Genomic DNA, 25,080 nt, shown 5'->3' with positions numbered 1-25,080 from the left:
AGAACATCAGCAGTCAACCCTCCCAAGCCACTTCTGGTGTTTCTTCATTTTTAAACTAGGACCAGTGCCACCTAAACTATAGGATTCCTGTGCAATCTCAGTAAGACAAAACATGTGAGACAAACCCTTGGGCCTTCAGGCAAGGAGGAGGTACCTGGTGAGGAGAGAGCGTTTGGTCAGAGCACAGGGCCAGGGGTGAATGGATACTTGGGCTTACCTCTTGAGGAAATCCTCCTCCATCTTGGAAGACTGCCGGCCACCACCATACTCAGACCTGGGCAGTTTGGAGTCTGCAAAGGGACGAGAAGAAAAGGCCAGTCAGCAGCAGCCTAAGATCCACAAAGGCATGGCAGTCATCCGGGAAAGGGCTCAGGAGTGCACCCCCCTGGATGGATGTGCCCCAAGGACAGACACAGAACACATCGTTGATCCAGCCAGTCTGGAGAGGCACAGCCCGAAGCCCCGTCTGCTCCCTCATTCTGCACCAGGACTGCTTACTGTGTGGGGCAGGCAGCAGGCACAGCCACTTACTTGAGTGCAGTGTTCCCTATCCATCACTCCTCACTCTACAGCTACTTGGATTCTAGGTCATCTCCCAAACACAGGCCCGGAAGGGCTGCAGGAACCCACTGCTCTGCTTCATGCTCAAAGGACAGCCTCCAAGGTCTCTGTTTTGGCAGTGGGAGCTCCTTAAATGTTTCCCTTAGGAGCCCATTCTACAGATTTCTAACCCTGAATGTGGCAAACGCCTCAAATTAATGACATTTTATCTATCACTTGACCTTCATCACCTCTAATCTTAATGGGCTCTTTAGTTGTTACAGGGCTACCTTTTGATGGCCATTAACTTGGTGATTCCCGAGCAAACGCAGTCTACTTGTCTCTCCACCTCCTGGGTGACACTGAAGGTTTTGCTACTCCCCTCTCCTCCACAGCCTTCACCCTTCCCGAACCATCTTTCAGCCAAAGCTCAACACTTTTCTGTGGCCTTGGCCAAATGTCCTCCCCCTCCATCACAGGTTTCTAAAGCAGCAGCATCTAGGACTGCACAAAAATACTGTAGAAGAACCCGGCTTTGTGAGACAACATGTGAGGATTTGCTATTCCACTGCCAAGACCTTTTAAAGCATGTTGTACTCAGAGGCTCCAGCACTCAACCCTTCAGGGAGGCACTTCCAAAAGTAATCATCCTACGTTTCACACTTTCAGACTACCTCTCACAGAAGGATGGGCACAGCGGTGCCACCTGGTGAGGTGGGCACACCTAAGTGCTCCTGGGTAGCATGCCACGTTCTCAAATGGGAATAAAAAACAGTAAACCACTGCCCAGTTTTTACTCTGACATAATGCCCTCTGTTCTTATTTGTTTACTTACAACAGCTTTATTGAGATATAATTTACCATATTTACTTTTGCTTTTCATACAACTTTTTTTTTTCATAACTAGGAAAATAATGTATCTACCTGTGGCAGAGAATGTGGCACTAATCCACACTCCCACCTTGTGTGTAAGAGCCTGCCCACTTCCCTGCCCCTCGGGAGCACTCATTAATGTGTGTCCTTCACTATTAGCAAAGTGGAGAATCTCATCAAATGTTTACAACCATTTGTACACATTTTCTACTGAGTTGTCAAAGAGCTCTAAGAACTCTCTATGTTAGGACTGTTAATACTCTGTCATGTTACATTTCCCTAGTTTATCATTCATTCTTCATTTATTTTTTTCTGAATTGTCTAATTCCTTAGAGTTACATTTCCCACTTTTCTTCTTAATTTAGGGTTTCTTGATGGAGCTGATGGAGTGCTTAGAAGGTCTACTTATTGTACTTATATGTACTATCATTGTACTCTTATGGCTTCAATTCATATATTTAAATCTTTTCTTTCCTCTGACATTTATTTTGAGGTATGGTATGACATAAGGGTTTAATTTTAACTTCTTTTTCTAATCTTGTTCCACCACTAAAATGAAAGCAAACACTGATTTTAAAAGTAAAAATATCTTAAAATTAGTCAACTTCAAGATAGCCCATTTATGCTGACCATTCTTCAGCATTCAGAAACTCAAACTCACAATCATTTAAACAGCAAAATACTTTGTTATAACTAAAACCAAATGACAAATGAACCACCATTCTTGCTCCTTAAACTGCTGAAACTTACCAAAACTGAGACCAGTGCTTCTTTCATCTTCCGAAGCTGAAGCTGACGTGTGCATGTTAGATTTTGGCCTTCTTTGCTTACTTCATCGCTTTCTCCCTCTCACCAGTTAATACAGTTTATTCAAGTGTACTGGGTTAAGTTAGAGCCCTCTTCAACCTCCCACCCCCCACCACTCCTGTCAGTTGCTAGAGATATCGTGGGGAGCCACCCCATTTTTAAAGGACAAGAGCATCTTGTGAGAGTTTCAAGAATCTCATCTGCCCCCTCACTGAGAGATATTCAAAAAGATCTCAGGATGGGTCCAAACCCGGTACCAATTTGCTCTAATGCTCGGGAAGCCCTGAGGCAGACAATACAGAAAGGTAAGCTGGTAGCAGCCCTGGCTAGAGCCCCCAGCCGTTAAGGATGCAGGCAGAGCTCTCTTGCCTCTGTGCAGAGGTCTGTAACCTGGCCCCTGAGCACTGCCCCAAGTGCTCCCCTTTCCTTGTACTTTGTACTCCAGAGACAGCAAATCACTTCCAGGGCCCCACACAGGCCAGGCTGCGCCACACCTCTGGGACTATACTTACGCTGTTTACCATGCCTGAATGCCCATCTACCATTGCTCTATCTTTCAGAATCCAGTTTAAACATCATCTCCCCTTGAAGCTCCTCCCTAAAATAACGAGTCACTCCTCTGTGCTACCCTAGCCATGGGCATGCTTCTAGTGTTGCCTCATCACAATACACGTAACCTACAGGGTTGTACATCTGGCTCCTTAACTAGAGCCGTGTGTGCCACCAGGGGGGGCATCCCTGTCTATACATCGCCGTGCACCAGCACGAGTTACTTGTCCTGATCCCTGGCCAGTGGTCAGTAAACACTGAGTGCAGGGGATATCCTCTACAGTTTTACAACCTAATAAGGAAGACTGGCAGAAAAGACAGTTGCAGGTGATAGATAAGACCCAGATTCTCATAAAGAGGTATTTATTGAATAGAGTAGCAGCTGCCCCAAAGACTGTCCAAATTTATTTGTAATATCTTAATATTTCTGTACCTTATATCCCTTTTTAAATTGTTTCATTCCTTTGTGTTTGCTTAAAGTCATTGTTTGGAGAAAAGCACAAATTTCTTAATCTGTCATGGACCCCGCAGAGGAGGGAACAAATGAGCTCTGAGCCCGGTGTGGGCATGGGAAGAGGAATCCCTGAAAGGTACGGGGTGGCAGGTCTTGCTAGAAGCCCAGGGCGAACCGTCCCAGGAGCCAGATCAGGACCACTTGACGTGAGTGCTTGGTTCTAGGTACTGAGGTCAACGGTCAAGTCATCAACTCAATTCCCTTAAGCTGGCCCAATTCACATAAATCCCTATCACTCTTTGAACCATACTGAATAGTAATGACAATGCGTCTCTTAGGGATCCTTAACAGCAACTTCTTCCCTGAGTTACCAAGCCCTTTCGCCTCATTTGTTACATATGGAGAAACTGAAACAGTGAGGGAAACCAGTCTAGCCCCAGTCACAGGCACTCTGACTAAATGTGCTGCTTTCATCAGAGCAGACAGCATCTGTCACGCATGAAAGCCACACTCTCCTGAAAAGCAGTTATCAGAAAGGAGTTGCTTACATCACCCAGAAACAAACAGGAGCCACATTAGCTGTCAAATCTGTTCTGACAGGAAGGCTGTTTGTCATTCCTTTCACACCCCACTCCCGCCCTCCACAGAATCCCTGCAAACCGCCATACCTTTCTCTGGGCCTTTAGAGGTGCCAAATGTCGAAGGTGGAGGGGCAGGAGGGGAAGCAGGCTGGCCTGCTTGGCAAGACTGGCTGGAATCCTTCATGCGGTTAACCACATTTTCAGACAGCTAAGGGAAGAATTGAGGGATGGGAAGAGAGGGAGAGGGAAAAAGTTATATCACAGAAACCTCTACAAATGAAGATGCCCCTTTATCCATGCCCCCGGATGACTGAGCACACCACTTCCTCCAGACCAACTTCAATAATATAATTCTATTCAAAAACTTCTCAAGGTGGCCCAACACCTAGCAGATTAGTGCCAAAGACCTGTCTGGATTCCAGGCTGACCACAGCAGGTCCCCTGTCGGCTCTCCAGCAGTTTCCTACTGCTCCCTACACACACCCTGCACTCCATGGAATCACTTTCCTCACCTCCTCTGCATCCATTACGCTGCTCCTTGGCCGAGAACCACCAGCAGCCGTCCAGCCCCAGGATATCTCCACCAGTCCAAAGCTTCCCCTTCCTTTGAGGGCATCTCAGTGTCCCTCGTCCATGGGACCTTCCCTGACAGCACCCAAGGCAAGCATCAATCCTCCCCTTCCTTTTCACTCCCATCATAACACATGTGTGCTCTTAGGGAAGTACCATATGTCCTACCTGCCTCATCCTAAAGATCTGCAAACACCTCAAAGGCTGGGGTGACCTTCCACTCCTCTCTGTATAACCCCAGCACCACACACAGAGTAGACATCATAACACTGCTTGACTCATTCCACCACAGTTCCCCCTAATGAAGACTGGATAACCAACATTTTCATTCATTTCAGGGGAAGTGAAATAGGCATGAGGGTGTCATAAAACAGCTTACTGAAATGAAATGGCAAGCTAGGGATAAATCCAGAGTAAAAACCCTTAAGAGTTCACTTCAGTAAATATTTATTAAGTACCTAGTAAGTGCAAGGCATCATAAAGCACAGTTGAGGGGAAAACGTTAAAAATGACTTTAAGACAAAAGCCATGATCAGCAACTCCACTTCCAGGTACCCAGCCGAGAAAAGTGCTCCCACATGTACACAGCAGAAATGGAATAGGGAAAAAAAGGAAAAACATAAATAAGGAACTGGTTGAAGAAATGATGGTGTATACTGTCTATGAAATATGATGGAGACATTAAGAAAGAATGAGGTAAAACATGTACAACTGACATGGAAGGGTGTATGGGATAGCCTCCTGATGTTTAAAGTCATAGAACCCTTTGTATAGCCCAATTTTGTAAAAAGAGATATGCAATTGTAGAAATGCAGACATACAGATATAAATATGTCAGTAAGCGCAAATATACATTCACAAATGTGGCCGTGCATTTGAATTTTCACATATATGCATATACACAAATACACATATCTGGTCAGAAGTGAAATTCTATAAAGCTACAGAGGAAACACGATGGTTATGTCCTGCAAGTGGGGTCCAGGGGCAGCTGGGGCAGGACTTTCACTTTGGGCATTTCTGTGTTGTAACTGTTTACCGTGAACATTTTTTAGCAACAAAAGATTATAATAATAACAACTGAGTCCCTCTAGTATTTCAAATAAATACAAATCAAATAGCTAATTAATGATATAGGACAAGAGAAGACCAAGCATATGCAGCAGTGGAAGAGAATCGGGAATCCAGAAATAAGCCTATATATCTACATTCAATTGCTTGACAAGGAGCCAAGACAATTTAATGGGGGAAAGAACCTTCATTTATTCTCTTCAACAAATGATGTTGGTACAGCTGGATTTCGATATGCAAAAGAAGGAAGTTGAACAGCTACCTCACACTATACAAAATAACCCAAAATGGATCAGAGTCCTAAATGTAGGAGCTAAAACAATATAAGGGTAAATAAAAGAAAATATAGAGGTAAGTGTTTATGACCTCGGCTTTAGCAATGGATTTGTAGATACGACACCAAAAGCACAAGCAACCAAAGAAAATTAGATATTTTGGACTTCCATCAAAAGTAAAAAGTTTTGGGTGCCTGAGTGGCTCAGTCGTTAAGCGTCTGCCTTTGGCTCAGGTCACGATTCCAGGGTCCTGGGATCGAGTCCCGCATCGGGCTTCATGCTCAGCAGGGAGCCTGCTTCTCCCTCTCCCACTCCCCCTGCTTGTGTTCCTGCTCTCGCTGTGTCTCTGTCCAATAAATAAATAAAATCTTTAAAAAAATAAAAAGTAAAAAGTTTTATGTACCAAAAGACACAATAAAGCAAGTGAAAAGGCAACCTACAAAACGGAAGAAAATATTTGCAAATCATACATGTGACGAGGGATATGAAGAATTCCCACAACTCAATAATACAAAGAAAAAGACCCAATTTTAAAAATGAGCAAAAAAATATCTGAAAAGATATTTCTCCAAGAAAGATATACAAATGGCCAATACGCAAATGAAAAGTTGCTCAATATCACTACTCATAAGAGAAATGCAAATTCAAACCACAATGAGATAGATAGCACTTCGTACCCACCAGGAAGGCTATAATCAAAAGTCAGATAATAACAAATGTTGGCAAGGATATGGAGAAATCAAAGCCCTCATACATTGCTGATAGCAATATAAAGTTCCACCGCCACTGTAGGAAACAGTCTGGAAGTTCCTCAAAACATTAAGCAGAGAGTTACCATTTGATCCAGCAATTCCACTCCCAGGTATCTACTCAAGAGAAATGAATATATCCACACAAAAATTTGTACATGAATGCTCTTATCAGCATTATCCATAATAGCCAAAAAGTGGGAAGAACCCAAATGTTCATCAAATGAATAGGTAAGTAAGATGTGGTCTATCTACACAACAGAACACTATTTGGCTGTAAAAAAGAAAAAAGTACTAATACATACTACCAAATGCACGAACCTGAAACGATTATGCTAAGGGAAATAAGCCAGATGCAAAAGGCAACACATTATACAATTCCACTTATTCAAAACGTCCATAATAGGCAAACTTCTAAAGACAAAAAGCAGGTTAGTGGTTGCCTTGGGCTTGGTGAAAATGTTGTAAAAATGATTGTGATGATAGTTACACGTACCTGTGAAAATTCTAAAACCCACTGACTTATATGCTTTAAATGGGTGAGTTGTATGGTATGTGAATCATATCTCAACAAAACAACTACAAATAAAAAGAGAGAACGAAAGACAAAAATGAGCAGTCCAGACAGGATGTCACTCAGCAAAAGCAGGGTATCCCATGAAAGGTGCACCTGTGTCGGTTCCTGAGGGTAGGAGCAGGATTCAACAGATGCTATGGGGTATTGGGGGACAGGGGGTGTCTCGCATGGTACAAGGTGGAGCACAGAGAAAAGGGGCATGGACAGAGAGCAGGGTGCCTGCAGCCCTAAGTTCATTTTGGAAGGTGTGGGTTGTAAAGGTGGATTTGGATGAAGTTGGTGCTGAGAGAAGTTTCAAGGTCAGGCAGAAGGGCTCCAACAATTGCAGGGCATTGCTGAAAGTTTCGGAGCCAGGAAAGAACACAGGCTGTGTTCTCAGCAATGCTACAGTGGGACCTTGGTCATGAAGTGACAAGGGCCTGCAGCACCAGTAGCAGCGATGGTGGCACGGAATGAGAGGCTTTGCCTGGTGCTGCCTCAGTAAGGAACAAAGGAGAGTGCAGAGTTAAGAACAAGGAGTTCCGTGGGGCATCTGACTGGCTCAGGTGGTTAAGCATCTGCCTTCTCGGGGTCCTGGGATCGAGCCCTGCATCAGGCTCCCTGCTCCGAGGGAAGCCTGCTTCTCCTTCTCCCACTCCCCCTGCTTGTGTTCCCTCTCTCGCTGTCTCTCTGTCGAATAAATAAATAAAATCTTCAAAAAAAAAAAGAACAAGGAGTTCTGATCTGTAGTTAGTGGGACAACTTGAGAATGCCAGGAAAAGGGAAATCAAGAAGAGACTATTTTGAAAGAGCAGCAAATGAGATGGAATGTAGATATAAAATCTCAGATGAGAACAGGGAAAGAGCCCCTACGAGCCCGTTGGCTCCCTCCTTCATTATGGTCACAGCAACTAAGACCTGAAATGAGTCAGTGTATTGGAAAGCAGAGGGATAGCTCCACAGCGCAGCGTGCCCATTTCTTGCTCAAATTTGCCACACAGAGGGCCAAGGTGGGACACCAGCTTGGATGTAGGGCGACAGCATGGCTGAAGTGGAATGCTCTTCCAGGCAGGTGAGGACATGGAGCTGGCACTCAACAATGAACTCAGGCCACAGGAAAAGAAGATTTGGGTGTCCCAATGGTGTGCTGGAGCCAGCTCGGAAGAACTGATTTTTAAATTTTCAGCAATTTTGCAAGCTGGTTGACTTCATGACAGTAGCCTGAAATTGGCCATGATGGGGAGTATTTCCACCACAGAAATTGGCAAATACTACACGTAAGGGCCCTTTCTTGGGCAGAAATCTGGTTAAGCTTTTACCAGCACACCACAGGGCATCGCTCCCTCCTCTCTCCATCTGCAAGTGGACTCGGTGAGATGCACTAGTCCTCTGAGGGACAGAGGGTGTGGGGCATGTGTCCTGAGGGAAGAGAGCACTGGGTGGTCCTAGAATCCTATGGGTGTGGGTGAAGAACCAATGACATGTGTGATATGCATGAAAGAGGCAGCCATGGCTGGTAATGCCCCAATCCTCACTGTGGAAAAGGGCCACGTGACCAGGAAGAGCATGCACTGCATATAGAGAGAAGACCACGGTAGTGCAGCCACACGGGGACCAGAGGAAGCAGCCTGGCCAACGGCACCAGAACGACAACCCACTTTCCTTCATCAAGTATCTGCTTATTAAGTATCCATTGTGTGATAGCAATATTCTAGAAACCATGAGTGAAAAGAAACAACAAAACAGCAGTGAAAGAGACATGGTCCCTGTTTCATGGAGCTTACATTCTCGGGGGAAGTAGGAGACAATAAATAAGTAAATAATTTCACAAATCCTATTTCATCCAGCCTAAGACACCATCAATTGTAAATCACACTGTTATTTTCATATAACCTGAAGAAAGACAAAAAACACCAATGAAATTAATATTCTGCCCATTATGTGATATCCTGTTCCAGAGATATTAAAACATGTGTCTTAAAGATCAGTGAAGCACGTTACGTGACAAGTGCTAGGAAAGAATAAAACACAGCATTGCAGTGACAGGGGCATGGGAGGCGGTACAGGAAGCCATAGGCATTGGGGAAGGCCCCTTAGAGGGGAGGACACTAATATTAATACTCCCGCCCCGAATGAGGAAGCCCTGACCATGCCGACATGTTGAGATCCCAGAGAAAATGATCTAGTGCCAAGCAGAGGCCCGAGTAAGTGCAAAGCCTCTGAGAAGGACTGAGTCTGGCACATCCAAGTGCCTGACAGAAGGCCAGTGTGTGAGAAGGAAAATGGGACCAGATGACCAGGCCAAGGAGGCAGGCAAAGGCAAGACCACAAACCCTAGCAGACTGATGTAAAAAGCCCAAATCTGATCCAAGGACAAAGGAAGTTTTGGTGGGGTTCTACACAGGTAAGTCACAGGCTCTGATTTCCTCAGCCCAGCCTCGGGGGGCATCAACTGAACCACACCACTTGGTGAGTGAAGGGTTAAGGAAAACATTGGCAGGCTTCTTGTTGGCAGTAGGAGATTTGTAATATTTTTTAATGTTGCTACAAAATACAGCAAGTAATATTTTAATCAACAAATATACATATACACACAGTAGTCATGCGAGAATAAACACCATCTGGGCAATGCTCCCTGTACCAACAGAACCAGAATGGGGCCTCCAGAGCCAGACGGGTCTGGGGGCTCGGTGCCAGAGGCCCACTGGTCACTGTGCTATGAGAGATGGCCAGACGGGATCCTGTGTGGTCAGGAGACGGAGGGCCACATCCAGAGCAGTACAGGGAAAGAGGAGCACTACCTGTGCTCTGCTGTGTGGCCTGGACCCAATTCTCTGGCTTCTCTGAGCATGTCTCTCACCTACATAATGGGGGCCCCTTGAGGCTGGACTGACTACATCGTACGGCTCAGGAGTTCAGTACTTTGGGGTCAGACAGGCCTGGGTTTGAATCCCAACTCAGCTGCTTGCTAACTACGTGACCTTGGGCAGGGGACTTCTTATCTGTAAATCAGTTTCTTCATCTGTGAGATGGAAATAATTAATGGTCCAGACTGTGGGGCTATGGTGAGGATTAAATGCAGCAATCTACACAAAGCAGTCAGCACCAAGTCAACAACCAATATTAGCTATTATGGGAAATGGCAAAGCAGTATACAAATAATAATTATCACCCATACAAGGCACATACTGAGTGTGCAAAAATGCATGAACTAATCAGTAACAGTAATGATAGTTAACAGCTGCCATGTACTATAAACTGAGTGCTGTTCTAAGTGTTACACGTGCAGCTTTGTGATCTTGAGCAGGTTTCTTCCCTCCTCTTCCATAATCTGCACCATAATCTGCACAAAATTAAATTGGGCAGGTTCTTTTTAAAGCACCCTCCGGCTCTGACAACTGGTGGCTCAAACCTGCACCCGCCCTCAGCCTCGAGTGACGTCAGGACTCTGAGGAGGGGGCCTTATCCCGCCTCTACCATGGCACATGCGCCTGATGCCTCCCCAAGTCTCCAGGGACAACCTCCCCCCAGCTCCAGCCCACCACCCTCCACCAGCACTGTGGCAGTGGGTGGGAAGGCCGCAGACAGCCCAAGTCAGGCCTCAATCGAAGGCACACGTGCCTGGAGTATTCAACACTTCCATGGTAACAAACACGGCTGGGAACCCAGGCCCCACTTCCTACCGAGCCACTCCATGATGGCAACCAAAACGCTTCCCTCACCCGAAAGCACTGAATGTATAGGCAAGTTCCCAAAGAGGGGGCAAGAGGATTCTTTATCAAATCACACGGGGCTGTAAGTCACGTGGCCACCTCACAACTAGAAGGCTGGGGAGCAGAGTGCTGCCTCACAAAACACACATGGGTATTCCCCATTCTCGATGGAAGAACAATGATAGGAGTGAGCACTGTCCCACTGCCCCAATATATCAGAGCAGATCAGAGTCACAATAGCTACAGGTTGTAATGCCCTCTACTAATACTAACTGTGACAGGTAGTCAGCACTCACTCTGCACAAACCACCTCCTTAATCCTCACAGTATAAAGCCTGCTTTCAGTTGAGGAAGCCAAGACATGAAAAGGTAACAGCACTCGCCCCCTGCTGGAAAGGTCCCAGAGCTCCCAGGGTGTAAGCCCCACTGCGCAGCAGGCTGCCCGACTCCTGAACCTCCGTGCCAGTCAGCTGTGGGGGCAAAGGGATGCTGACCCTGAGAAGAGCAGGGAAGGAGGAACTTGCTGAGCAGCACTCACGGGCGGGAGGGCCCCCCAAGAAGGGCCAACTACCGCCAAAGCAATGAAGGGCGGAGGAGCCAGGATTGGCTAAGAGACACCAGGGCACACCAGCCAGGCACAAGCAGGCCTGGCCACAAAAGGCACTTCCTGCCTGTCCCTGCGGACCCTGTCTGAGGTCATGACCCCGCCACCACGCCTTCTCTCCCTTCCTCGGCCTCATTTCTCTCAAAGCACTGGTTGTTAGCCACGGGATAGAATACACATGTGACCACCTACTTGTCGTCACTCCCACCGGAACACAAGCTCTGTGGGATTCTGCTTTGCCCTTGCTGTATCTTCAGGGCCTAGAAAGTGCCCGGACACTGGAGATGCTCAAATATTTGTTAAACACATTAACTAAAGAAATTCTTATTAAAGGCCCAGGTCCATAACACCGAGCTACTACAATGGAGCACGTAGGATATAAGCCAAGAACCTTGTACTCAAAGAGCTTATGGTCAGACAGGGGGGTAAGGTGAAAGGCCCCGAGAATATGAGCTGCTAAGCCGTCAGGTGAGAGAAGCTGAGCTAGCATACCCAGGAGCTCTCCAGAAGGCACCTAAGTGTCAGCTGGAAGGGAGACAGCCTGAGATGGGCCTGAACAAATGACCACAGAACGGGTAGGAGTTGAGGGGTGTTCCAGAGAGGAAGAGCGCACGGAAGGCACAGAGGAAGAAGTCTGAGGTTCAGCCCTACCGAGTGCAGGTCCGTGAAGGAAGGAAGATGTGCAGGGCTGGCAGGCTCTACCCGATGAGGGCCTTGAAGGACAAGACAAGGAGAATGGAATTTTTTCTGCAGTCAACTGGGAGCCACTGGCGCTTTCTAAGCAGGGCCTCGGTCACGATCTCCTCTTCACACAGAATAGCCTGGCAAAGCAGCAAGAGGGGTTGAGGTCACAAAGGGCTGGAGGCAGGGTCGCTGCCACAAACAGGGCACATCAGGAGTGAGAGGGCTAGAAAGTGTCATCTCTGCACGAGTCGGGGTGGGGGGTCGTTGCAAAAGACTCCACGCAAGTGAAGTAACTAGAGATCCGGCATCTGAATGAATGCACAGGGCAAGTGAAAAAACCAATTTACCAAGTGGTATATGCACTATGTTCTCATTTGTGCTATAAAAAGGGAAAGAGTGTGCTTGTATATGGAGGCTTGGAAAAAGCCTGAAAGGATTCATGAGAAATTATGAACATTTGGCGTTTAAAAATAAGATGCATTTTGCAAGAAGTCTTAAAGGAAAAACGAGGGAAAGATGACAGCAAGGCCCAGGCCTGGCTCAGTGGGGGAGGGAGGCACCATCGCTGAGCGGAGCACGGCTCTGTAAGCGTGTGTGTGACATTCTAAATCCATTCAGGCAGCTCTGTTCTCCAGGCAAGTAAACACACTACATAGGACGCTGCAAGAGGTTGCCTGTGGAGAAAGAAATTACGGAATCCCTGGCATCAGAGTGCCGCGGGGCAGACCACAGAGCGGATGTCATGCCCCCCTCCTCCAAAACAGGGCAACAAAGCTCACAGCTGGGGCGGAGGAACTCAGACGTAGGAACGGGGACAGGAGCTCCTGTTTAGAGATAATGATAGAAACAACCTACCTAACATCCACTGAGCCAGTTCCCATGCCAGGCCCCGGGCTAAACGCATTCCCATTTTACAGATGAAGAAATTGGAGTCAGGGAGGAAGTCTTCAGTGCCCAGGCCAAGACATGGATCCCGACCCTGGGCCCCTAACAGTGATACCTGCACAAGTAAGGCAGAAATACAGAGCCACTGTGACGTGGCAAGCAACCCTGTTCTCAGAATGGCCAATTCAAGAAAAATTAAAATATTTGCAAGTCACATTTCCCCCCACTGATGATGCTTTACTGAGCCCCCAGGGAGAGGGTGGGAGGGGGCGCACTATGTACGCATAAAACAGACAGCCTACTTAAATTAGGAGAATGTCAATATGAAAATTAGCACTTTTTTAGTCTTCACATGTTACTCATCTAGACACACGTGAGAAGTGGCAATGTGGAGGCAGCTTCCTAAGCATTACTCTTTGTATTAGCAAATGCTTGGATGTTCACCAAATGAGTTCACAGCCCCAGCTCACTTCTGGGCAGGAGGGGAGGCATCCTCCTCAAGTAAGAATGGAGAAGGTGCGGTGCAGAGAAGCAGCTTGCCCGAGGTTCTGTGGTGAGTCGGCAGCAGCTAGGCCCACACAGCCGGGGCCAAGGCCATTCGGGGCAACACTGTCTGAGGATCTGCTGGGTGCCAGGAGATAAATTGCAGCTCACTACCCTTTCCAAGCTGGGCCTAGGGTTTCTCCAGTGAGGCTGAGCACCTGGGGCAGTTTCCAAAAGAACAAGCTTGCAGGAGTCGGTGGCTCCTGGTCCTGGACACCCCAAACCCCATAGAGGCACTGCCCAATCTTATGGTTCTGAAAAGATTCCTCTCCTTGCCTCAGGCTGTTGCCTTGGAGATTTCGTTCACTAGTCTTTCAGTTTTCTATGAGCTCAAATTAGATCCACCGGCTGCTTACCACAGATTTAAATCCCAGAATGTCAGAACAAGAAGAGCCCTTGGAGACCTCCTACACCGAGCGTGGCAAACACAAATGTCCACAGGCGTCAAGCAAGTGACGAAAATTAACAGAATGGGCCTGGCAGGGGAAAAAAAAATAAAACAGTGCAAGGACAACGTGGTGGGGACCCTGATAAGAGTACATGCCCCCCAGAGAGGGCAACTACCTCACACTTCCGGGAAAGTATCGTCATATGGGAACGTGGACCAGACTTTCAATTTTTTTCCCCCAAAGAGCTAAAAATTGAATTGATGTAAAGCCTCCAAGTTCTAAATGTTGGCAATCAATTCAAATCGATTAATACCACAAAGTTTCTGGACTTACGGTTTGGGGTAAGAGAAACCGGCTCTGGGCTAAGTACTGGGGAAGGAAAGAAAAAAGATGTGACCCCTGCTCACAGGGCAGTAAGGGAGGAAGCAAGGAAGAGATCACCTCTGCCCACGCAGTAGGCACAGGAGGTGGGCACAAAGTCTGCAAGACCCAGGACAGGGACAACCCAGGGTGACGGAGGGACATCAAAGATGGTGCCTTTCAGAAGGTAACACCTGAAAGGTCCTGAGGATGACAAGGCATTTAGCCAGTCACAGGGAGAGAAGAGACAGCGGACAAAGGAGAACAGAATCGCAGGCAGCGAAGCATGAAGCAGCTCAGAATCCAGCAGGAGCCCGTGTCCTCCCAGCCAACACGTGCGACAAAAGGCAGCAAGCAGCACCAGCACACAGAGGGCGCCGAGAGCCAGGCCCCAGCATCTGCCTTCGACCTAAGGGAGTGGCGTAATGAGCGTTAACCCTGCGCGATCACTGACACGGCCAGCTGGTAAGGGTGACTGCTGCAGAGGGCAAGACAGATGAAACAAGAGGGAAGGGAGGTGAACTTTTTCCCTACGTGCTTCTTTTGGAACTGCCTGAATTGTAATACCATTTGCCTGAAGCCTATTCAAAAGTAAAATTTATGTTTTTGTGTTTGTTTTTTTTAATGACCCTGTTAGCACCAGGAGGTATAGATTTGTGGGAGGCAAGTATACTGGGAAAAAGACCAATTTATCAGATGGTCAAAGGAAGACGGAATGGATCGGAAAAAGATAAAGAGTTAGCAGGGATAAAGAGAGGCAAAAACAGAGAAATGGCTAGAAGGGAAAACGCAAGATCTGTCATTAAATGTAGAGAAAAAAAGTAATGCAGGACCCAGTTTTCTGGCTGAGGGACTGGCTGGCTGGGGCCATCTGTAGCATAAGAAACACAAGTGATTCTGAGGGAAGCAGAGGGGGGATGCAGGTGAGTTCCAGTGGATGTAGTGAATTACATGCACCCATGGGACGTGCAATGGAACAGCTCTGGGTTAGATATTTAGAATCCAAAGTCAACAGCTCACGAATGAGGATGAAAGAGAATAGCCAGGGCCAGGGTGCAGAAGAGAAAGAGGGTTCAACTACGAAACATTGTGAAGCCTCTACCAGCGGCAGAGAAACAGCAGAGCCGGCAGGTTTGATCTGGAAACCAGAGCTACTGCAGAAGAGCGTGCAGTGACCCCCCACCAAGAGGTGGAAAAGGTAGACTGGAGACCTGAAGGATCAAAGATGCTTCCAGTGCAGCATCTTTACCTCCCAAATGAGGGAACTGACCCAGGATGAACTTAGTCAGAGTTAGAGTTAACAACTATCCTTATATTTACATGACTTTATAGATTTTACTTTTACAGAGAAAAATCTTCAACACCATACTGTGACACAGTTAGGGAGTATTATTAGGTTGGAATTTCATCTTATACATACATGGGTTATATTCAAAAGTCAGAAAGAAGGGAAGGCAGAAATCACCTTAACTCTTATACTATTTAAATGTCATTACTGGTTACACTACAGTACTATTAAGAGAAAATTGAAAATATTCAAAAAACCCTCGGAAGTTGCTAAATCTGCCCCTAAAGTATAGCGTGGTTGTACGCCCAGCCCTTTACTGTCCTCGAACACAGTGAGTTTGGTAACCCCTGAGCCAGGTAATTGGAGGACACTAAGGAAATGTCTTCATGCAGGTACCTGAGTCTTCATCTGTCTTTAAGATGATCCTCTACTCCTCAGCAGCTCAAGGAGGAAAGGTAGAGAAACTTAAAGTGCTCTGCTTCCCTGCAGAATTGGCTCTACTTTATTTTCTGATACCTCACCATGTATCAGATGTAAGGTTTTGGAAGCATGAAAAAGAATAACACCTGGGCAAGCATCTAGCCCAGGGACTGGCACGCAATGTGGACCAGCAATGCTTGCTGGACTTGACATCCAACTCCACACACCATTCACAGAAAAGTGTATATGGAACTTGGCCATCCATTTCCTGACTTTCCAAGCTGGCATTTCCTATTGTGGCCCCATTAACTACATTCCTCCAAATGGTCAGCCAGATAGTGTGTGAAAGCTGGGGAAGTCTGGAGAAGACTTGTGATCCAACCCCTTCAAGGCTCCTATGCTAAACAGGTCCATCTTGCATATAAGGAGAGAGACTTACTACTTTGAGTGTCAGAGCTCAAGGCTAGGTCTCTCTTTCTTTTCTTTTTCTTTTTTAGAGATTTATTTATTTATATATATATTTATTTATTTATTTATTTGACAGAGTGAGAGAGCACAAGCAGGGGGAGCGGCAGAGAGACTTACTACTTTGAGTGTCAGAGCTTAAGTCCACGTCTTTCTTTCTTTCTTTTTTTTTTAAGAGATTCATTCATTTATTTATTTATTTGACAGAGAGAGAGAGAGCACAAGCAGGGGGAGCGGCAGGCAGAGGGAGAAGGAGAAGCAGGCTCCCCGCGGAGCACGGAGCCCAATGTGGGGCTCAATCCCAGGATCAAGGGATCATGACCTGAGCTGAAGACAGATGCTTAACTGACTGAGCCACCCACGCGCCCCAAGGCCAGGTCTTTCTGAGACACTTTGTTAACCACGCTGCCTCTAAGCAGTCAACTAAGATGAAGGACATAATACAAAGATTTATTTATTTGAGAGTGAGAGAGAGAGAGAGAGAGAGAGCCCGTGCGCATATGTGGGAGGGGGGGCGGCAAAGGGAGAGACTCTTTCAAGCAGACTCCACGCCGAGTGTGGAGCCCAAGGTGGAGCTCTGTCCCACAACCCATGAGATCATGACCTGATCGGCAATTGAGTCAGACGCCCAACAAACTGAGCCACCCAGGTGCCCCATGAAGGATATAATGTAAAACAGTATGATAGGGAGCATCAACATTCATGCTGAGACTCAAGAAGCATACCACTGGGCAATACCAAGGTGAAAAGGAAGTTTGCTGCATACAAATGGAACAAGTTTGTATTAAAGCTTGGAAGTAAAACAAGCAGAAGAGTAAAATTCTCAGGTGCAGCTGCCAAAGATCGCCAGCTTGACTAAAAAAAGGATCATCAGTTCATTAATCCAAGCATGCAGTCCAACATGCACATATTAATGAGCCAGACACTGAAATAAATAAAACAGTCTTTGTACTCCAAGAGCCTACAAACAAAAAACAGGATGTAGTAACAGAGAGGAAGAGGTAACTGAGAATATTAAAAGATAAAATCATCAATCTTATGAAAGGCAACTATGGAAAAACCTACAGCTAACATACTTAATGGTGGAAGATAATGTTTTCTAAGTCCAGGAGCAAGGCAAGTGCATTCACTGTCACCACTTCTATTCAATACTATACTGAAGGTTCTAGCCAATGCAATAAAGGGAGAAAATGAAAAAAAAAGGGGGGGGCATCCAGACTAGAAAGGAAGAAGTAAAAATTTTCCTTATTTACAGTCAGCATGATCCTACCTATATAAAATCATAAGGAACCCACAGAAAAAAACTACTTGAATAAATGAGTTCAGCAAGGTTGCAGGATACAGGATCAATATACAAAAATCAATTGTATTTCTACATACTAGCAATGAAGAATCCAAAAATTAAGAACACAATGACATTCATAATAGCATCAAAAAATAAAGTACTTGGAAATAAATTTAAGAAAAGAAATGTAAGACTTATTCACTGGAAGTATAAAACGTTGCTGAAAAAAATTTTTAAAGATCTAAATAAATAAATAGAGATTTCATATTCATAGATCAGAGGACTCCATATTGCTAAAATGGCAATTCTCCCCAAAGTAATCTACAGATTCAACACAAACCCTGTCAAAATCCCAATAGGCTGTTTTTTTTACAGAAGTTGCCAACTGATCCTAAAATGTGTATGGAAATGCAAAGCACTCAGAACAGCCAAAACAATCTTAAAAAACAAACAAACGAACAAACTGGCATCTTTATATTTCCCAATTTTGAAGACAGTGTTGTACTAGCATGGACATATTATAGCATATAAATCAATGGAACTCTCAACAGAACTCAGAGTCCAGAAATAAACCCTTATGTTTGTGGTCAATTGATATTCACAAAGGTCCCAAAGTGGGAAATGGATAGTCTTTTCAACAAATGAAGTTTGAAAAATTTAGATATTTCATGCAAAAAAAAAGATTAATTTAGATCAGGGCTCAATAAACTCTAGTGCTTGAGCCAAATCTAACCCAACGCTTGATGTTATAAATAAAGTTTTATTAGAACATAGCCACACCCATTTGTTTACATACTGACTGGCTACAATGGCAGAGTTGAGTAGCAGTGATGATAAAGACCTTTTGGTCAGCAAAGCAGAAAGTACTTACCAACTGGTCATTTACAGAAAAACTTTGCCAACCCGTTTTAAAGCCTTACCTCATAACATATATAAAAATTAACTCAAAATGGATCACAGAACTAAATATAAAAGCCAAAACTATAGTGCGCCTGGGTGGCTCAGTTGGTTAAGCGACTGCCTTCGGCTCAGGTCATGATCCTGGAGTCCTGGGTTCGAGTCCCACATCGGGCTCCCTGCTCAGCGGGGAGTCTGCTTCTCCCTCTGACCCTCCTCCCTCTCATGCTCTCTGTCTCTCATTCTCTCTCTCGCAAATAAATAAAATCTTAAAAAAAAAAAAAAAAAGCCAAAACTATAAAGCTCTTGGAAAAAATACAGGAGAAAATATCCATAATGTTGGGTTAGGCAAAGATTTCTGAGATATGACACCAAAAGCACAATTAATAAAAGAAAACAATTGATAAATTAAACTTCATCAAAATTACAACTGTTTGCACTTCAAAGACACCAATTAAGAAAATGAAAAGACAAGCCATACTTTGGGAGAAATATTTGCAATGTGTAATATGATAAAGGACTTGTATCCAGCATAAAGAAATCTTATAACTCAATAATAAAAAGACAACCCTAGGAAAAGTGGGCAAAGATCTCAATACACATTTCACCAAAGAAAATATATGGATGGCAAATAAGCCCATGAAAAGATGTTCAACATTAGATACTTGGGAAATGTAAATTCAAACCACAATGAAATACCACATCACACCCACTAGGATGGCTATAATCAAAAAGATAAACAATAACAAGTGTTGGTGAGGATATGGAGAAAATGGAACTCTCATCTATTGCCAGTGGGAATGTAAAATGGTTGAGCCACTTTAGAAAACAGTTTGACAGTTTCTTAAAAAGTTAAACCTAACAACTCACCAAATTCATAAACAGAATGACCTAGCAATTCTACTCTTAGGTATTTATCTAGGAAAAAGAAAAATATATGTACACACACACACACACACACACACAAGCTTGTATACAAATGTTCACGGCAACATTATTCATAACAGTGAAGAACTGGGAACAATTCAAACGTCTATCAACTAGTGACTGGGTAAACAAATGCAAAGTACAGCCAGGCAATAAAAAGGAGCAAAGTACTGATATATGCTACATCAACAAGCCAACACCAAAAACATTATGCTAAGTGAAAGAAGCCAGACGTAAAAGATGTGTGAGTGCATTTATAAGTAATGTCCAGAAAAACCAAATGCATAGCAACAGAAGGATTAGTGGTTACCTGGGGCTGGGTGTGGGAGTGGGGAGTGACTACAAATAGGCACAAAGGATCTTTTTAGGCCTTGTGAATAAATGTTCTAAAATCTGATTGTGGTGACAGTTGCTCAACTCCATAAATGTGCTAAAAATCATTCAAATGGGTGAACTTTACATGTAAAAGACATCTCAAAAATGCTATTTAAAAAAAAGAAAAGAAAAACCACCATCATCAGGTAAAATTTTTCCGAAGCACCACTCCTGATTATAGACCTGCAATGTTGCCTCCAACGAAACCTGTAGACAGCCCTCCCTGGCGTTCAGGGCCCATCACCTGTCTAGGCTCAACGCCTGGCCAACTTTCTTCAACATCCCAACCCCTGTGTGGCTGCTACACACGTGGCCTGTGGAGCTGGCACGTCTGAGCCTCCAGCGCTACCACTAACTAGCTGTGACCTTGGATTACTTCACCTTCTAGAACGTGTGTCATGTCTGAGATGGGGTGAACAGCTCACAAGGTAGGCAAGGGGAATGTCTGAGCTAGTGCTCGGAAAACAGCACAGGCTTCTCAGGGCCGGCTCGGGCGCGTCTTCAGTGTCCGCTCCTCAGGGTGGCATCCCACCTCAAGCAGGGAGCCCCGTTACTTTGCACACTTTCGTTTCCCTCACAACACTTGCAGTTTTTGTTTGCCTCTTTTTTCTTTCTTTTGGTCTGTTCCTGCTATTGGGCTGAGGTGTCCATGAGGGCAAGGACCTTGTGCTTCGTCCCTTATATTCTCTGCAAGGCCAGGCCCAGCGCCTGGCAAGTCACCCATTCACAGGAAGCATTTACTGAGGTGCTGGATGATAAATTGTGGCTACAGGTGCAGTGCTCAGGCATATGGCCTCTCTGGCAATGGCATGTTTGGGGACTTTCTTGTGCATCTTACTACATCCTCCTTGGTCCTCCCGTCAGCAGTGGTCCAGATTTGCCTCACGGAAGCAATGGATAATGGTAAATGTGATGTAGCCCTGAGAGTGTAATGAGCCTGGGGACACAGGTATCATGCAGCAGGCCAGGTGACTTGGGAAGAATGGCAGGCAGCGGAGCAGTTGGAAGGGGAAAAGGCTGGAGAACAGTGAGCCTACATGTTGAAAAGCAACGAACTTCATCTGAATTACTAAGTATGGCTGTTTCCATGAGGCAGAGAAGAGGAAAAGTGGGCACACACAGGACATTACTGCCATGTGTGTGCCTTCTTTCATTGGAGGATGAGGTTAAATATACTGGATAAAATGAAATCTTTATGTATTTCACACATGCTTGCTCTCAAAACTGGAGTTGAATATAATTGCAGTGTTTTACATTAATTAAATTTCTTTTACCTTCCATGGAATTAGGGCTTGAACTCAATATGTAAATTTATGCAAATAAGTGTGCAAAGTAGCAAGGCCCTAGCATTGAATCTTAAGGGAACTAGAGCACTTTCCAAGATCAGGGCCTGGGGATTAAATAGGAGTGGTCTTTAAGAATATTTAACTTTCTCTGAAGGACCTGGGGCAGATAGTCTTCTTTGGCATCTACCTTCTACTAAAGTAACTTCTCACTTGGTTCATCCAATGATATTCTCCACTGATTTTTACTTGCCAGCTTAAGAACAAGGTGTACTCCTCAACCCTCAAGTAACTCTGCTAGTAGAAAAAGCCCCTATACCAAAACACTTCGTTGCTATCACCTCCTTTCTCAAATCTCCCTCTCCCAAACCAGGCACACAAGTGGAAGGAAGGAAGGACAGAAGGGGGGAGGGAGGGAGAAAGGAAGGAAAGAAAGAAGGGGCTCTTATAGTATGGGGCCATGCACCCCACTGTGTGCCTCTGGGCAAGTCATTCTCTCGGAAGAGTTTGCCCAGCATTCAGAGTCACCAAAGCTCCCTCTAGTTTCAACAGTCTCTGGGAGAACTAAGTGGGGTCCCAGTACCCTGTCAGAACAGATAGAAGCTTTGACACACAATTTTTAGGCTGCTTTGCATATCACTGCAGGAGGGAGCTTGGAGTAGCAAGAAAAGGCTGTTTCTTGCACCCAAAAGATCTGGGCTAAAATCCTATCAGTCACTCAGGTAGGTTAACACCCTGGCCAAATTCTTTAACAGCTCTAAGCCTGACTCTCCATCTTTAAAGAGAGCTTATACTTTGCAGAATTGTTAAGGGAACTAGAAATAAAATATACTAGTCTGATATACCCCCCAAAATGATGATCTTCTGTCAACTTAGAGGAACTCATCTTCAAAGGGACTCCCTTGATCCGTAGAAGACCCTGACTGACCTAACTTTCCAACATTCCCAAACACTGGATACCAGGTGACAAAGGTGAAAGAGCACCCAAACAGAGCCAAGGGTGCTTTTCTAAATTCCGTTCAGGGTCCTGCTCTCAACCTTCAAACATGAGCCATCTCCTCCCCATTTTGTCTTCCCTCAAGCCAGGTCAAGACTAGATAACATCAAGCAAGCACCAAATGGGCTAAGTACTATCCTAGACTAAGAATAGAGGCCACCACAAAACACTACCATTTCTAAACACTTCCACACTCATCTTCATCTTATCCTAGGCTTATTACACCCTCCCCCAATTTTTTTTAGAAATGTGGTCATTGAGACTCAAAAGATAAGTTGTTCGCTCAAGGCCACCCAGCTAATCAGCATCTGCCCAGAAGTCAGACCTCCTGATGTCTTTTTCTGATCTACTCCCTAATTAACTAATTCACCTACACTCAGTTCTGTGCATTTTATTTCAACTAGGCCGCTGTTTCACTGGGTTCATCCATTTAACCACTCAACAATCATTTACAAACCACCATGTGCCATGCACAGGTGTATGAGGTGCAGCATTCAATGAACAGGCCCTGGAGTTGGCCTACTTCAATCCCAGCTCTCCCACTTGTTACCTAGGTGACCTTGGATAGACACCTCTCAGTGTCTAACTTGTCCTTACTCTACAAAATGGGCAAATAGCATTCTACCTCTCTCACAGGGCTGTTGAAGAGTAAATGAGAGGTTGCCTGTAAAGGATTCAGTGGAACCCATGGTCCACACTAAGCACTCAAATGTGAGCTGCTTTTATTCTTCTTCTAGGTTCTGGGGATAGAGTCTTGAATCAGACAAGAGCCTTAGTCTCAAGGAGCTTACACTGTGGTGGGAAACACAATAAGCAAGTAAATTATCAATAGAAGTTTCCAATGGTGATGTCTACTATGAAAAAAAAAATGTGTGACAGTGGGGGTGGGAAGCTACTTTAGATTGAGTGGTCACCGAAAGATACTCAGATGATACTCAAACTGTTAACAAGAGCCAGATCTAAGAAAAGCTAGGTAAGGGAAAACAGCAAATGCAGAGGGAGGTCCTGTGCTTGGAGCAAACCAACATCTTGCAGTCGTGAGGCTAGTGAACAGATGGGAGGTGGGAGGGAGGGAATTGGCGTGAGATGTGGTCACACAGGGCAGCAGCACCAGCTTTGTAAAACAAGGTAATGTGGTTCCTCTTCATCTTAAATGCGCTAGGCATCCACTGGAGGGTTTTTAGCAAGGGGAAGGGTATATGATCTGATTCACAACTTTTTAACTGCTCCTTTGGCTGCGGTGTTGAGAAGAGGAGAGCCTCAGTTAAGAGGCTGTTGCGTTGTCCAGGACTGGAAGCATCTCATGTATACAGAACAAGCCGCGTGCACTGGGGTACAGGGCAACATACTCAGCTCTACAACGAGTCAACAGGAGCTGGAATGCGGCCTCCCCACCTCTCCCGTTCTCAACTCTTTCTCCCCCGATGCCAGGGTAGTGAAGCCTGAAGACCGCCACTCCAGGATGGCGGACCCTGGGCATCCCCCGAGCCTCAGGTCCCTCACGTACACGGCGGAGGGAGAGACGCTCGCCACCCGGGCGTTGGAAGGCTCAACGAGCGAGGCGCGCCCGTCCGCTCTCGGGCCCGAACCTCCCCTCAGGCCGGCCCGCGCCCTCCACGCCCACCCGGCCCAGGCCGCGCTCGCTCGTCGCGCCCGCCGGCGGCCTGCTCACCCGGATGCCCTGCAGCACCCGGACCCGCTCCTCCTCGTCCATTCCGAAGGACACCCTGCGGGCCTCGCTGCTCTCGGTGCTCCCCATGGCAGGAGGCGAGCGGGCAGGTGGCCGCACAACCCGGCTCCAGAGCAACCGGCCAAACGCCGGGTTGCGACTCCCTGTGCGCCCCGCGCTTCCCGGGACTCGGGCAGCTGCGGCACAAGCCAACAAAGCCACGTCCTATTGGCCGCCGCTAGAGGCTCAACCAATCATGTGGCGCCTGCCCGCGGGGCACTGTGGGGGTTGTAGTCTAGACGGCCCGGGCTGCCCATCTGTAACTAGGGATCACGCGGAGGCGTGGTGCCTGAGCGGTGGAAAGCGTGTTGGAGTGGAGCAGCGAGTGGAAAGATCGCCCTTGAAGCAGAGCCAAGGGTGATGTTCTTTAAGGCCAGAAGCTCACCGAGGAGGTTGAGCCAAGCATGTAAGGGCGATCTTTGCATGGTTTGCTGCTTGGTTCATTCAGCAAACTCCTGTTGAGCAGCACTCACCAAGCACTGAGCAGCATAGAACTAGCCGCAGGGAATGCAAGGACAAAGGAGGCCCCCTCCTATTAGTTTCTCTCAAGGCACTGTGATGTAGTTTTCCGTTTTTGGCACTTATCACAGTGGTTAGTAAGCTTATTTATGTGCTTGCTTGTTTGTCTTTTCATAAATCTCACTAAAGCAGGACAGGTCTTGTTTAATTTGAGAGACCAGAGCAACCTCTCTGAGAAAGAAGCATTTGACCTAAGGATGAGTAGGAGTTAGCCAGGAGGAGATGGGGGAAGAACTTGGCTGGGAACCAACCAGTGCAAAGGCCCTGAGGCAGGGAAAACCTTGCCACATTCAAGAAATAGAAAGAGGGCCTAGCCACATGACTGAAAAGTGAGAAGGGAGCAGAGGAAAGCCAGAGGCAAGGGGTCAGTGGAGCAGGAAGGGCTCAGATCATGAAGGGCCTTATAGGCCAGGTCAGAGTTTTATTCTAAAATGCCCTGGGAGGACAGTGAATAGATCATACGCATTTAGGAAACATTGGCCAAAGAGCATACATGTCATGCGTTGAGTGCAATGTACCAAGCATTGTGTTTATGCTTCTTACACAGGATCATATGTGCAATGGAGGAACACAAATGATTGCAATTTACAGCCACAGTGACCTTGAATGTAGTCCCCTTTTGTTCAACCAAGTTGCTAAATGGCTTTGATCTACCAAAGTGGGCCTGGAGCTGAGTTTGGAATCTGGAACTG

At 46.0% G+C, this 25,080-nt stretch overlaps 1 protein-coding gene across 2 annotated transcripts in view; it reads right to left on the bottom strand.

The window, feature by feature from the left end:
- The window catches only part of CHCHD6 (coiled-coil-helix-coiled-coil-helix domain containing 6), a 245,183-nt gene extending 221,164 nt beyond the window's left edge, over window positions 1-24,019 (bottom strand). For both annotated transcript variants that reach the window (XM_036078524.2, XM_036078525.2), the window contains exons 1-3: window positions 23,813-24,019; window positions 3,892-4,012; window positions 218-290 (exon numbers count right to left, since the gene is read on the bottom strand). In XM_036078524.2, coding sequence (XP_035934417.1) covers window positions 218-290; window positions 3,892-4,012; window positions 23,813-23,899 — 281 coding nt within the window. In that variant the 5' untranslated portion in view covers window positions 23,900-24,019. The remainder of the gene's footprint in view (window positions 1-217; window positions 291-3,891; window positions 4,013-23,812) is intronic.
- Window positions 24,020-25,080: the final 1,061 nt, after the last annotated feature.

Source organism: Halichoerus grypus, chromosome 1, assembly GCF_964656455.1.
Source record: "Halichoerus grypus chromosome 1, mHalGry1.hap1.1, whole genome shotgun sequence".
In the NCBI taxonomy this organism is placed as follows: Eukaryota; Metazoa; Chordata; class Mammalia; order Carnivora; family Phocidae; genus Halichoerus; species Halichoerus grypus.
This window is presented reverse-complemented; position numbering and strand designations above follow the sequence as displayed.